Source organism: Oreochromis niloticus, linkage group LG7, assembly GCF_001858045.2.
Source record: "Oreochromis niloticus isolate F11D_XX linkage group LG7, O_niloticus_UMD_NMBU, whole genome shotgun sequence".
NCBI classification, from domain to species: Eukaryota; Metazoa; Chordata; class Actinopteri; order Cichliformes; family Cichlidae; genus Oreochromis; species Oreochromis niloticus.
Genome location: NC_031972.2, coordinates 55,338,098 through 55,351,724, shown reverse-complemented (window position 1 = coordinate 55,351,724; position 13,627 = coordinate 55,338,098). Strand labels below are relative to the sequence as shown.

Sequence of the window (13,627 nt, the reverse complement as noted above, 5' to 3'; positions counted from 1 at the left end):
ATTTGTCGTGTTTAAAGATTTATTAATGTCTTACGATAGTTTTCCTTACACTCGCTTTTCTCATGTTAGTTTTTATCAGCAGTTAATCATAAGCCGATAGCTCTGGGAAAACACTTCCCACTCATGTCCCCTGACTGTACAAGTGTAGCAAGCGATGAACACCCACAATGAAATTATACATTAACCTGCTCTACGTGCCTTTTTCACTTCATTCTGATTATTCTGATTTCATCTTAAATCCACTAGACAAAAGTGAGAGAACTTCACACAACACCAAAAATCAGTTTGTTAAAAAATGTATTGATATTTTATTGCAACAAAAATAGTACCAGTTGCACAGCAAAATAACGTGTCATCCGTGGATATAAATAGACATTTTTGGAAGATGTGATATTGCACTGAAGTAAAGTTTATCCTCCCTAATTCTTCCAGCTCTCATGCAAACATCATGTGGCTTTCTTGGCAAGTTTCAGGATGGTTGTCAGGAATTTCCAAAGATGACATCGCCGTTCATCATGACATATCCTCTAGTTTTAATGCTACACTGCTGAGTCAGCTTGATGACTGGCTTAATGGGAAACACATTCTTCACTCAGAGCTCTTTGTTGACACAACAGCAGTGTCATAGTACAAACCTTGTAAACAGCTGATTTACTTTTGTGTCATTTAAAATTTCTCCTGAAACATTTGTGCTGCTGTGGTAAAAAAACATTATTTTACAAAATACATATCTTCTAAATACCATATATAAATAAATACACAGTGTATATAAATAAGTGCCTGTTCAATAATAATTTCAGTTCAAAACATGATCAAGTTTTCAACGTGGACAACTCAGAATGTTAAGTCAGGCATCGCTGAGGGAGACTTTACAAATGTTGTCCAACAATCAGGGCAATAGCTTGGAAATACTGGTCCTGATGTACATCCTTCAGCAAGTCTCCAGCTGATCCAGGTTCTTCAGCAGCAGATTTAGAAACTCCTTCACTCTCATGAGAGCCTCGATGCCCACGGTTTGAATGAATTCTTTGTGGCTCTGTAGCTCTTGCAGTGGCCCTGGTACTTCAGGCTTTGGTCGCTGTTCGCTGCAGTGCCCCTGCCTCCACAGATGAATGTAGCCTGTCAGTGAAGAGATGTCGTACTTGATCTGGGAGACCCCTTTAAAGGTGTCCGGGATCAGGCTGTTGTAACCGTTCAAGACCGTCTCTATGGAGGAAGTTCCATCCAAATCATCAGCAGGTGGGTTGAGAGTCCAGTTAACTGGGACCTTTAATTGGGAGGCGAACACATTAGGGTTAATAACACATCGACTCTTTCAAACACTGAAAATTCTGTCTTTGCACACAGAACTATGAAAGCTACCTGTACGTCTTTGTCCAGCCTAACCACCAGCTGTTCAGCCATCCACTTCACTTTTGATTTCATCGTCACTACTTCCACTGGCAAAGGAGCTGCTGTGCCCATGCTTAAAGCTTGAAACAGAGAAAATAGGAGCACCAGACCGTAGTCCATAGCGTTGTGTATTTCCACTGTTGTAAAGAACAAAGAAAGAAGATGGTGTTCCTGGGAGAGGAATGGAGAATTAAACGATTAGATATAGAGGATCTTTTTCTTTCTTTCAATTCCACTATAAAATCTCACTAAAAAAAGCTGGATGAGTTCATATCTATATCTAATCGCATTACAGATGTTTGGACACATGCTTCCTGCCAGTAATTTACTCAACCTGTTTGGTGCAAATATTTGTGATAGAGACACCTGTGAATTTCTGGCTGTATAACAGGTACAAAGATCACTGATTTTGGCTCCTACAATTAGTCTCTCCAGTTTTCCAAAATGTTACCAAAATTCTCTGAGAACAGTAAAAGAAAGTACAAGTTTCCTTTACACCCTTTAAACTTTAACTTCAGTTAAAACACATGTAACTAATAAGCAAGGATTTCTCTATAAAAACTTTCGTCGCTGACATCCTTCACTACACATTTTAAAATTAATATTGTCAGAAAGCTGCACTCATGAATAGAGAAACCACAAGTCTGATAGTTGACACAGACAGAGAAACAAAGACGTTAGCCCCTGTGAGATTAAGGTGACTGAGCTGTGCAAAGAGGAGCAGAGAGTTGACCTTACCTCGGTTTGGTGTCTGCGAGTATGCCACTGTTAGGCTCCATCAGGACATCTTATATTGCAGAGCTGTTGACTCATCTCTTACTCACCTCTCTCTCCGACCCCCCATTCCCCCCTCATCCGCCCCCTCAGTTACCTCTCTCCTTATCATGCCCCCAAATCTGCTGGTGGTACTGCATCAGACAGGGAGAAGTTGAATGCACAATACATTTCGGACACTTTTCCTATGACACATTCATCATTTAGAGATAAGTCTATGAGTTGCTTTGAGCAATAATGAAGTAATTTTATTACTTTCTTACCTCTTGGAGACATTCGTCATTTTTTTGTCGAACATGTGTAGACACATACATATATGCAGACTTTAAGGTATCGCAGTGCCCATGGTGCAAAGAAACTTTTTACTGCTTGACTCACTGCATATGTCATATCCTGCACTGACACAGTGTGATTTTATGACATTGCATCATATGAGAAATTCCACTTTTGAATTTACCAATAAGCAAGAATGTGACCTTGAAAATAATAAAATCATACGTTTTAAATGGAAAAGTGAGATAACAGAGTGGATTTTCACTGTGAACTTGTTTGATAACTTCAGAAATTACTAACCAGATCACTGTGTGATTAAGAAGTAAGATCCAAAATAATAAATGAAACCAAACACTGCAACTTGAATAAGCTGTTCAATGCACCTTGGTTCATGTTTATGTGAACATTATAATCTTTAAAGCCACTAAAGCAGTGCGGCGATCGCAGAATATTCCAGGTAGCAATTATGCTGGAATGTATTTAGTGTGACTGATGGTCTGTAGCAGCTTTTAGCAATTACACTTTCATCCATCACATTACAATTTACAGTTACATTATTTTTGGTGCCAGATTTCCACAAAAGTTTCTGTTTAATGTGAAATATACGAGTACATGTGGGCGGCAACCTAATTATCAGCATCTCCTTTTCTCAGCACTTTAGATGTCACCTTCAAACACAGTTATGTCCGTGTTTCTCAAAGTCAGTGCTCTTCTTGGAAAAATGTTTTAAAGGTCCCTTTCCCCTAAAAAGAGTTATTTTTGGAAACAGATGTTAAGGAGCGGAGATGGTATGCAGAGTATGTTTCGTTTCTCTGAAACAAAACTGAAAAAAGAAAAAAAGAAAAAGGGTCAGAGAGTCCAAGAACCATTGTGTGTTTGATCCACAGGGAAAAACACAGGGGCATGATGGTAATTGTGCTTTTCTCTCAAGGTAACTTACAGTAAAACCATCTTATGCTCATGAGGTCTCATAAAGAGATTAAAATCAATGCCAAATTTGGGGTCAAATAAACAGATATGTAAAAGAAAGTGAAAAATGATGGAAAAAAGGGGGAAAAGGACGTATTTCTGGGAAAGACAACAAATGTGTGACATTGTCCTGCCTTTTCAACGGGAACAGCGTATTATTCATGAAAGACTAGAAGGAATGAGATGAACTATCTAATTGCCAAGTGGTAACAGTTACAGAGCAGGTTTCTGCTTGGTAAGTAAAAAGTTTCTCTAACATCTGTTGTGAATTAAAGCTTTTAAATTATGAGTTTTGTCTGCCAGTATGTGAACTCTCTGTATACAGGAAACAAAATAAATTGCAAGTTTGGAAACAACTGCGTCTTTCGCACTGTTATCTTTATATCAGTCTTGTTACTCAGAGTGGTTATGGTTTTTCTCAATTGCAAACAAATTCTCCTAAAAAGGATGACTCAAAGAAATTTTCCTCTTCTGGAGGTGTTTGTATATATATCTTTGTTTATTTAGCCCAAAGTTTGCGCATGTATTATTTCCAAATAGCAAAGATGCATATTTGAGCTTTTGTGACTGTATAAACCCCCCCCCCAAAAAACAGACGCAGTTGGGTGTTGTCGTCTGTGGGACAAGAAGTTGCCTCCTGAGCTATGACAGAGGGACGCCGCAAGCCTTCATTAATAATTCATGATGCCTCTGTATCGCATCACTTATGGGAGAATATGAGTCACAGTCTTCAGAGAAAGTGAGTGCCCGCCTTTTACACATGTACATGTGTAGTAATACTGCAGGTAACATATACATTTAAGGTTAGGGAAAGCAAACTACTGACCTGTCCAAGTAGCTCTGTCTGAGCACAGTGTCAAATTACTTCTCCAGATGCTAGATGAAAACCAGGAATTCCTCTCAGCAGCAAATCGCCTGGATGACTCATAGGAATGACGGGAATTCAAATTCATTGATCCTGCATGTGCTGCCATTCAGAACAATGGGCTGTTTTTACCCCCAAGTGTTTGAGCAATGCTAAGACCATCAAACTTGTTTGAAAAGATCTGAATCAGCATTTATTTTGTTTCATAACTTCAAAACATCACAGATTTCTGCAGAAACAGAGGCAAAGCGAGCAAGATCTTCAAGAGAATAACAAGTTTGGGAAGTATAGCACCAAGTGCTGTTTTACACTACTTCCAGCACTGCAAATAAAATTAGAAGTGACATATTGTAAAGGATTAATGGAGTTCAGGGATTAAAATACTTGAGTGAATTCAGGCAGACTATAAGTGGTGACAGGTTATGCAATGCCCAAAAAGATTTTAGGGTTTGTCGGTAACTGATGCTCTTTCCCATCAGCCTATTATCAAGAGGCTTTATCTTTTTGTGCTTGTTATATAAAACATGTGTAGTGTAGTGTGTGCAGTGTTAAAGTTTCAGTCAAGTTACTGCAACTGAGTTTTAGTCCTGTTTTGTCCTGTTTTCTGTAGAGTACAAATGTATTTATCATTACACACTCAAACTTTAATTAATCTAGTTGCTTTGTGATCTGATTGTTTACTCAAATCTATTTCTAAAGGAAAATCTAAAGGAATGCTAAATGTGTCACATTATTTTGTAGCATCTTCTTGTGCTATGGGATACTTTGCTACAAATAATTCATTCTCATATACAGGTCTAAAGGTCTTACACCTACAATCAGCCCGTGCTGCAAACCACAGAGACACACACTAAGGTCTTAGTTAATAAGTTTGTATAAAAACATACATAAATTTTCACTGGAACGCAACAAGAAGAACTAGAGCTGAGTACATTTCATACATACTTTGACAGTGCAGTAATATCACTGCTCTGATCACTGACGTTTTGAGTACTCACACATTGATCCAGACTACAGTGTTGTTCGATTCACAATTAAAACCACATGTTGTGGTATTGCTCAAGCCTTCCTGTCCAAAGAGAAAAAAAGCAGCTGCCTGAACCTCTCTACTGGAAATGCAAGTTGATTAAAACTAAAACATACACAATCTAAGAAAAAAGGTTTCTTCTGTTCCCATAGTTACAACATGCTCCATCCATCCATCCATCCATCCATCCATCTGTGTGTTCATCCATCCACTGCCACATTATTGGCCTCATCTTAGACAACTTGTCTTACAGTGTGAATTTCACAATAGGCAAAAGTTAAAAGAACACACGTCCTCTTTTTATTTGCAGTTCAAACTGTATAAACAAAAGGTAGAATAAAGTAGAATGTGGTGTTTACATTGCATGATCTTTGAGACCTGATTATACAGTAAATTTTAAGGAGATTACTTCATTCAAAATTTGATTCACTAAAAGTGGAACACTCGCCATTTATATAATTTGTTTCATTTTTTATGAAGCCTATTTATAATAAACATTTCAAAACAACAAAAACTGACCAAAGTGCCAAACAGCTGTTAGAAAAACACATTTCATTGTTTAACACTGAAACCATGTTAAGAATGGATCTCTTGTTGGCCAGTACTGGTAGGAAGTACCATGTGCATATGTTTTTAATGATTTTATGTGATGTGGAGCTATACATCAACAAGTGTCTCCTATTGCAAATGTTTCTCTGCACTTAAAATAAAGGCATGGCAATGTCGCGTATACATTAGTCCTCAAAATTATTGATTCAATGTTTGCCCAGTTTAAAAAAGATCAAAATCAAGAAAGGCAAACAATACATTTTTGTCACATTTTTCTTTTACACATACATGGTTGAAAAGGAAAAACCTTTCAAGCGGTTTAGGGTTCATTAAAAAAAAACAAAGAAAAGAATCCTGCAATCCCTCTGAGAGTTTTTCTTGTGGATATCCGTGTTACAGAACTCTTCATCCATTGCCAGAATTTGGTCTTCTTCACAGACAAATGAGATACAGATTACCGCTATTCAGATAGTCACAACATGAGGATTCAAAACAAGGGAAAATGGCGTGTCCTTTTGAACATGACTTATCTACAGCTCAGACCTCTCAAGAAGCAGCTGCCAGATTTCTCCCGGAATATTAAAAAAAACACAATGACATCACACAGTTAGTGTAGATTTGTTGACTGCACGTCCATGATGAGAATCTTCCACTCCACCACATCTAGTGCTCTATTGGATAGGGGGCTTGTAACTTTAGAGGCCATTTGGATGCAGTGAACTCACTGTCATGTTTAAGAAACCAGTCTGAGATGGTTTTAGCTTTGTGACATGGTGTGTCATGCTGCAGGAAACAAATGGACATGATCAGCAACAATACACAGGTAGGCTGGGACATTTAATGATCCTCAAATGGTACTAAGGGCACAAAGTGTGGCAAAAAATATCCCCCCACACTGTTACACCTCCACCACCAACCTGAACTGTTGATGCAAGGCAGGATGGATCCATCCTTTCAGTGTATTTACAACAAATTTGGGTCTTATTGTGTAGCAGCAGAAATAGAAACTCATCAGACGGTTTCTGTTGTTGAATTTTGATAACCTTGTGTGACAACCTTGTATCCTCACTTTCCTTTTTTGGCTAAAAGAAGTGGCATCAGGTGTGGTCCTCTGCTGCTGTAACATATCTACTTCAAGGTTTGATGTATTATACTTTCCAAAATGTTCTTCTGCGGACTTTGGTTGTAACAAGTGGTCATTTGACTTACTGCTGCCTTCCTATCAGCTCAAAGCAATCTAGTGAATTGTCCTCTGACTTCTGGCATCAACATTTTTATATTTTATGTTTCGTATATTGCACATTTTCCCTTAATCAGACCATTCTCAGTAAAGAGATAGTTGTATAGGAACATCCTAGTAGATCGGCGGTTTCTGAAATACTCCAGCCCATCAGGTACCAACAACCATGCCATGCCTTTTTGCCCCCATTCTGATGCTTGGCTTGATGTCCTGGAAGTTTTCTTGACTTTGTCTGCATGAAAAAAAAATGCTTTGGATTCCTGCCAGGTGATTGGTTGATTAGATATTTTCAGTACAACCAGTTTAATAGGTGTTCCATGAAGTGGCAGATGGAAATGGAAATTTCTGGTTTCTGCCGCCGACGTCAACAGATTGACTTTAGCTAACTTTATTTTAAAAATATGAGGCCTGGTTTGATGCTGATCCTGAGAATGCCATAGTAAAACTGTGTTCACCTTTTGTTAATTGAAGTCTTTCAAAGATGTTTTAAGACATGTAAAAATACAACTACTATTTGGGACAAAAGTTCCTTTACCTGTTCTGTAAAGTTCAGTTTATTTCTAAATGTCTCTTACTTTACAGAAATGTTTATTCTCATTGTTTTGGAGCTGGAATTTTCCAAACCGCTTCTCAATTCACAGCATGTGTGCCTTAAACCACATTTCCTCCAATCTTCTTGAAATGCTTCCATGCACTTATTTGGCAATTATTTTGTGGACTTATCTACATTGACTGTAATTTCATCATATCGGGACATAAAACAACAAACAGTTGTGGACAGAAGTTCAGATACAGTCATCATGGGCTTGAACGTCAAGGTAATTATGGGCTTTTAATGATTCATTGAACTGTTTTTTCCCCCACAGTGAAATGATTGCACTCCATACATCTTTAATAACTTAAATTTATTGTGGATTTTCTCTCAACAAACATGAAAGTATACACACAGGCTTGAGTATATACATACACTCACTTAAATCTTTTAATATGTGGTGCTGAAGGTTCTGCAATGTCTGTCAATGTCTTGTTAACTTCTCATTAGTGATCATGACTGACCACAGCTGATAGTTTCTGTTTGCCAGCATAAAAAGAGGCACCCTTTTTATCCTGGCAGCATTCATTGGACTGATAAACACTTGGAACAATGGAAAACCCGATTAACTCAGTCAAAACTGCAGGTTTACTCTTGTTGGGAATGTCTGTTATTCTATATTCTGTAATTTCTAAACACGTGCAGATTCCATTACATTGTATCTAAGTTATTCAGATCGGTCACCTTCACCTGAAAGAATTTTTTTAGGATGTTCAGGGGCAACTCAGGAACCACCAAGGCCAAAGATTGCCATAAACTGGAAACTGCTGGAATACATACTTCCCTGCCCAGAGTGAAACCAGTTTTACATTTCCCTGGACTGAGAGGATACTGACCAAGAAAGAAGCGCCTGCTCTAAATTCAGCACCTTCAAACTTGACTGAAATGGATATAGATAAGCAAATGGCTTCTGTAGAAAGGTTTTAGGGTTAGATGAGACAAAAATTTAGCTATTTGGCCACAATGACAGGAGGTATGTTTGAATTAAAGGTGAGTGTGTTTTGTAATGGATAAAGCAGGCTAACATTAAGCTTCTGGAATGACCATCCCAAAGCTCCAACCCCAACCATATAGAAAGTCTTTGGACTATGCTTAAAAGCCAGGAACCAACCTATTTAAATGTAAAACTCTATCAATTCTGACAAAAAGAGTGGTCAAATATCCAGATTGAATTATGCCATGAGCTTGTCAATGACTGGCAAATGTGTGAGACTGAGGTGCAGCTAAGGGACGTTTACCTGTATTTATATCTTTAACCCTGTGTGAATTAGAGAAAATCCAAAATAAAGTCAAACTTGTGCACCCAGTTCTTGTGTTTTTAAAAAGTTATTAAAAATGTATGATGTACAATCATTCCACCCTGGAACAACAACAGTTTAAATCATTAAAACCCCCAAATTATGATGATGTTTATGCAAGTGATGAGTGTATGGCAATATCTTACCACATCTGTACTAAGAAAACCATGGTGGAAAAAAATAAAGTACATCATCACTTTATTTTTTTTCCAACCTGTTTTTGTGATATAAGAAAGAGATGTTAAAAAGACTGATGTTACTGGTTTTGATTTTTAAGAGAGTCTGTGAATAAATCAAACATTTTATAGAAATCAAACATTCTATCAAAGAAACTATAAAGCAAGATTTTTCAGCACACAAGGAATTGTTTGTGTTTCTTTACTTCACTAGAAAGAAAACTTCATCACTGTTCCACTGAACTAACAAAACATCTGGTTCAGCACCTGTTTTTTAGTTGAGCCCTTATCCTGTTTTGCACGTTACCAAACAACAGACTGATTATTGGTGCAGAAATGAGTAATATATAGGAAGTGACAAATTTCAGCATAAGTGTTTTATTATGCTGGGGGTTTACAAAGGAGTACATTATTCACTTTCTACACTGACGCAAATTGTAGAATAAACAAAACAGTATTACGAGAGACAGCAGTGTCTCACTTTCTGGACAAACTTCTAAGTGTACAGTACAGTACAGTCCTACCAAACATATGTTCGAATACATAAATATTACAAGTAGCTCATAGTGTAGTTATAGCTGTTGACTGATATAGTGGCGCACTATTTTTTATTAAAAGAAGTTAAATTTAAAGGATTGCATAATCGAACACCTCTGTATGGCGTTTAGTGAGATTTCTAATCAAAATGCCTGAGCAATGCTGCCACCTTCTGGAGAAAGTATAAAATGCAACAGACAAATTTAAAGCTGTAGTAATGCCTCTGCCCGGGACATAGAAAGCTTTTGTTCTCAATCACTCTAAATAATCTGGGAGTAATTTATATTTTAAAGTTTAATTTGGCAATTCCATTCATAGAAAAAGCAGTCCTACTGTGGTTTAATGAAGACCAATATGTGAACCACTAGATTCATGCTCAGTGTTTTTTTTTTATTTCTTTTACAATTAACACGGTTTAAATTATGCACCATAATTACTTTATTGCTAAATGACTACTTAAACATGCACTACAAGTTAAACATTATTTTAACAGTTGTATACACTTACATTACAAACTGAGTCATTGTCAAATGAGAATTGTGTGCAAATTGTCTTTGATGTAAGGATCCCTTGCAGATGCTTTTTGGGGTAAGGGCTTCCTGGATAGACACATGACAGCAAGCCCAGACCGCAAAAAGACCTGAAAAGAACAACAGCGCTCAGCTGAAATCGTGGTCACCGTCATACACAGTTGGTCCAGTATCTGAAACACACAGTTACAAATAAGTGAGACTGAATGCAAATTACTGATAAAACAAAACATACACAAAATCATTATTTGTTTAGAGTTTACGTTTTGTTCCTCCCTCAAGTCTCTTATTGAATCACAAATTTCTCAAAGAGATTATTAACTTTATACTTTATTGTACGGCTTCAATCAAGAATAGTGATAAGTACCAAATTGTTTTTCTGCCTTTCATAATCTAGTGTGTATAAATAAACAGTAAGTAAAGCTTTAAATGAAATATGCAAGGGCATTAGTCTTCAGTGTGAACTGAATTCCCTACACTTGACGGTACATGTATATTTTCACATTACTTTTTACAGAACCGTAGATATGGAGAAAAACAAGGGACTATTAAGATATAGAGGCCTATTTCTTTTTTTTTTTTACAGTTTACACAACTAAAAATCTCTTCTTAAAGTCATTGCTTAATATTATCAAGTCAGCAGCAGGTTGCACACTCTGACGTCATGCAAATGTTTGCACTATAAGTGCTCATTATTCTGTTTCCTATCTTTTGCGTTTGCTTATAAATTGATTTTAATGTCCTTAAAATAGCAGGATGGAACACAGTGATATTGTTGTCGGTCTCTAGTAAACACATCACACGTGAAAAATATCAGTTTTGTGCTTTGAGTTGAGTTATTGGCTGATTTTGAGTTTGAAAAGCATAACATGTCAAATATGCAAGACTAGAGAGAGATGTTAATGTACATAAAATTGTACTGGTGTAGATATGCACTCTATGAGCATAGATTGTAAAGGACAATATTCCACACCCAAACATTTAAACATTGAAAAATGTATCATATTGTCAAGCCTTTCAGCAAACAAATGCTATTCCTTTTAAAATGTCCACCAATGCATGAAAAAATATTTAGTTGCAAGACTTATGGAACACTCATTTCTACACAACCTACTTGATCCCTTGTTGTGGTTTACATTCACCACACCTTACATTTACACAGAGCCAGTGGCTGACAGTCTGTTGCATTATCAACTGGCAAAATGTAAATTAAGAGAGCATTTGAAATTAACACATTTTCCTGTGAAAAGAGGCAATTCAGTAAAACTAGTGCACATGTGAATAACACTGAAAAGTCCCAGAGTGCGTGAAAGCCATTCATGATTTCTACGAGAAGTAGAGGATGACGCACTGTTTGTGGATTCAAAAATGGAAGAAAAAAGAGAAAAAGATGAGAATATGGGTACATTTTTTAATGAAATGTGCATTAATTTACAATGAGGCACAAGGCCAGAGAAGAATCTGGATTTCAAGTGAAGTGACGTTAAAACGTGTACACACACTTGCTGCAGAAAGCAAGCAGGCATAAAGGTGAAACGGTACATGATCACAAATATTCTGACATGTGACGCTAATAAACATTTTCAATAAGTTTCCCACTACACCTCAAAGCATTTGGCACAGGTGCCAATTTAGCAAATCTCCAGAGGAAAGAAAATATGAAATATGATCATGTGTAGGGCCTGTGGGTTAAATATATTTATTATTAATGATAACACACTTTCAACAATGAAAAGCAAAGTCATCTGGTGCGTATTTATGAGGCTCTATTGGAAGTGATGCTGCAGGCAGTGCGGACGGAAGAAGGCAGACCACACTGGATGAGCTTCACGTGAGCTGTCCATGGTTCTGAAAGCCTCACACCAGCCCTGCCGGTAAACGCCCTAACCTACCCCACCCCCACCTCTCCTCCACTCACGACATTGTGCATGTGTGCAAGTCAAATGTGTGTGTGTGCCTGTCTGTCTAAAAGTGTGTGTGTCTGTTTAAGCAACCATCTTACTGCTGCATGCAACATCAATCTCTTGGGCTTTTTATTGTAGCAAGGGGTTGCACTGTAAATTCATCCTGCCTACACACACGTCACCTGTCCAGAAGCCTACCCACTGAAAAATTACTATCGTCTAATAATGTGTTCTCGATCTTTGAGAGGGAAACACACACACACACACACACACACACACACACACACACACACACACACACACACAGGGAGAGAGAGAGAGAGAGAGAGAGAGAACCTACACTATGCATGCTTTAAACTTTCACTACAAATGATGATCCACAGGCGAACTCAAAGTTTTGGAAAAACGAAATCACCACTCATCACCAACGTTTGGCTGCGCGCGCGTCGGCAGGTCGCCGAGCTGCAAGCAACCATGACGCGCACAATCTTGAGCCACAATAGCTGATATTCATTTTACCGCCATGCAAATCGCGACCAACAATTTCGATATAAAATGCGGTACACGAACAAAATCAAACGAAAGCCAAGAGCAAAAAGACAAATAACTGTGTTATTTAATGAGATGGAGAAGGTGCTCGTTACCTCGGTGCGTCTAGATGCGAGCGCTTGGAATAGGTCGGGATTGTGTAGCTAAAGCCCTTGGGAGAACATTAAAAACAAAAAAACGTAACAAAAAATGCTAATAAAACAGTATAATTTACATGTAGCTGTAATTATGGCAGAGCGAGAGAAAGCACATAGCGTTACGCAGGGAAAAACAACACAATACGTACACATACATACAAAGATCATACGAAAAACAAACAGCCGGCAATGTGCACATCAAACACACAGAAATGTTCTCAGAAATGTTATTCCTCAACGCTAGTCACTGGCAGGTATCATCCCACAGATGCGCTGTGGATGAGGAGGAAAAAAAAGCATCCATATATACACACCTCCCTTACTATCGCTGATGCTCGAAGGGTTGGGGCGACGTGATGCCACTGTGATCATTTTCACTTCTGTATTTTGATTCACCTCTATTTTCGATGCATTTTTGGAGGAAATATACTTCCATTTTCTACTCGTTTCCATCCTTTCTGTAGGAAATACTGCAAAAGCCCCAAATGGAAGCCACTCAATTCCTCCAGTCTGCGATTGACCCGCATTGACGTCATTGCGTCATTAGGTCTCCCCTGGAAACACGGGGCTCCCAAAAATAGCAACACATTAATTCAGCCTGCGCTGGGGTTGGCTTGGCGGGGGTGACTATTTGTATCAATCCATAACCCCTCCTCTGATTCTAAGCAATAATACAGTCCTCTCTCTCTCTCTCTCTCTCTCTCTCAAGGACGAGCTGATCACGACTCACGGCTATTTTTGGAAAGAGAGAGAGAGAAAGAGAGGGTGAGAGAGAGAGAGAGAGAGAGAGAGAGAGAGAAGTGGGTGTGATGAGA

At 38.0% G+C, this 13,627-nt stretch overlaps 1 protein-coding gene and 1 long non-coding RNA gene across 3 annotated transcripts; both read right to left on the bottom strand.

Annotated features, from left to right (window-relative positions):
* Positions 1-280: 280 nt before the first annotated feature.
* Positions 281-2,221, bottom strand: lepa (leptin a). 2 transcript variants are annotated; one of them, XM_003440570.5, is made up of 3 exons: positions 2,131-2,221; positions 1,363-1,563; positions 281-1,267 (listed from the first exon to the last, which is right to left on the bottom strand). In XM_003440570.5, exons 2-3 carry the CDS (start codon positions 1,510-1,512, stop codon positions 932-934), a joined length of 486 nt encoding a protein of 161 aa, XP_003440618.1. In that variant the 5' UTR covers positions 1,513-1,563; positions 2,131-2,221; the 3' UTR covers positions 281-931. The 2 variants fall into 2 exon arrangements, with proteins under 2 accessions (XP_003440618.1, NP_001287979.1); NM_001301050.1 differs by lacking the exon at positions 2,131-2,221 and having other exon boundaries at positions 932-1,267; positions 1,363-1,512.
* Positions 2,222-9,517: 7,296 nt separating this feature from the next.
* On the bottom strand, positions 9,518-13,448 carry LOC112847286 (uncharacterized). The gene is made up of 2 exons (XR_003220740.1): positions 13,127-13,448; positions 9,518-10,395 (listed from the first exon to the last, which is right to left on the bottom strand). It is a non-coding gene; the product is annotated as an uncharacterized LOC112847286 (long non-coding RNA).
* Positions 13,449-13,627: the final 179 nt, after the last annotated feature.

Bases quoted from the DNA above. Each gene is read 5' to 3' on its own strand.
- lepa (XM_003440570.5), bottom strand. From the start codon at position 1,512: ATGGACTACGGTCTGGTGCTCCTATTTTCTCTGTTTCAAGCTTTAAGC. The intron at 1,268-1,362 runs GTAGCTTTCATA...TCCCAATTAAAG, and splicing joins GGCTGGACAAAGACGTACAG to GTCCCAGTTAACTGGACTCT.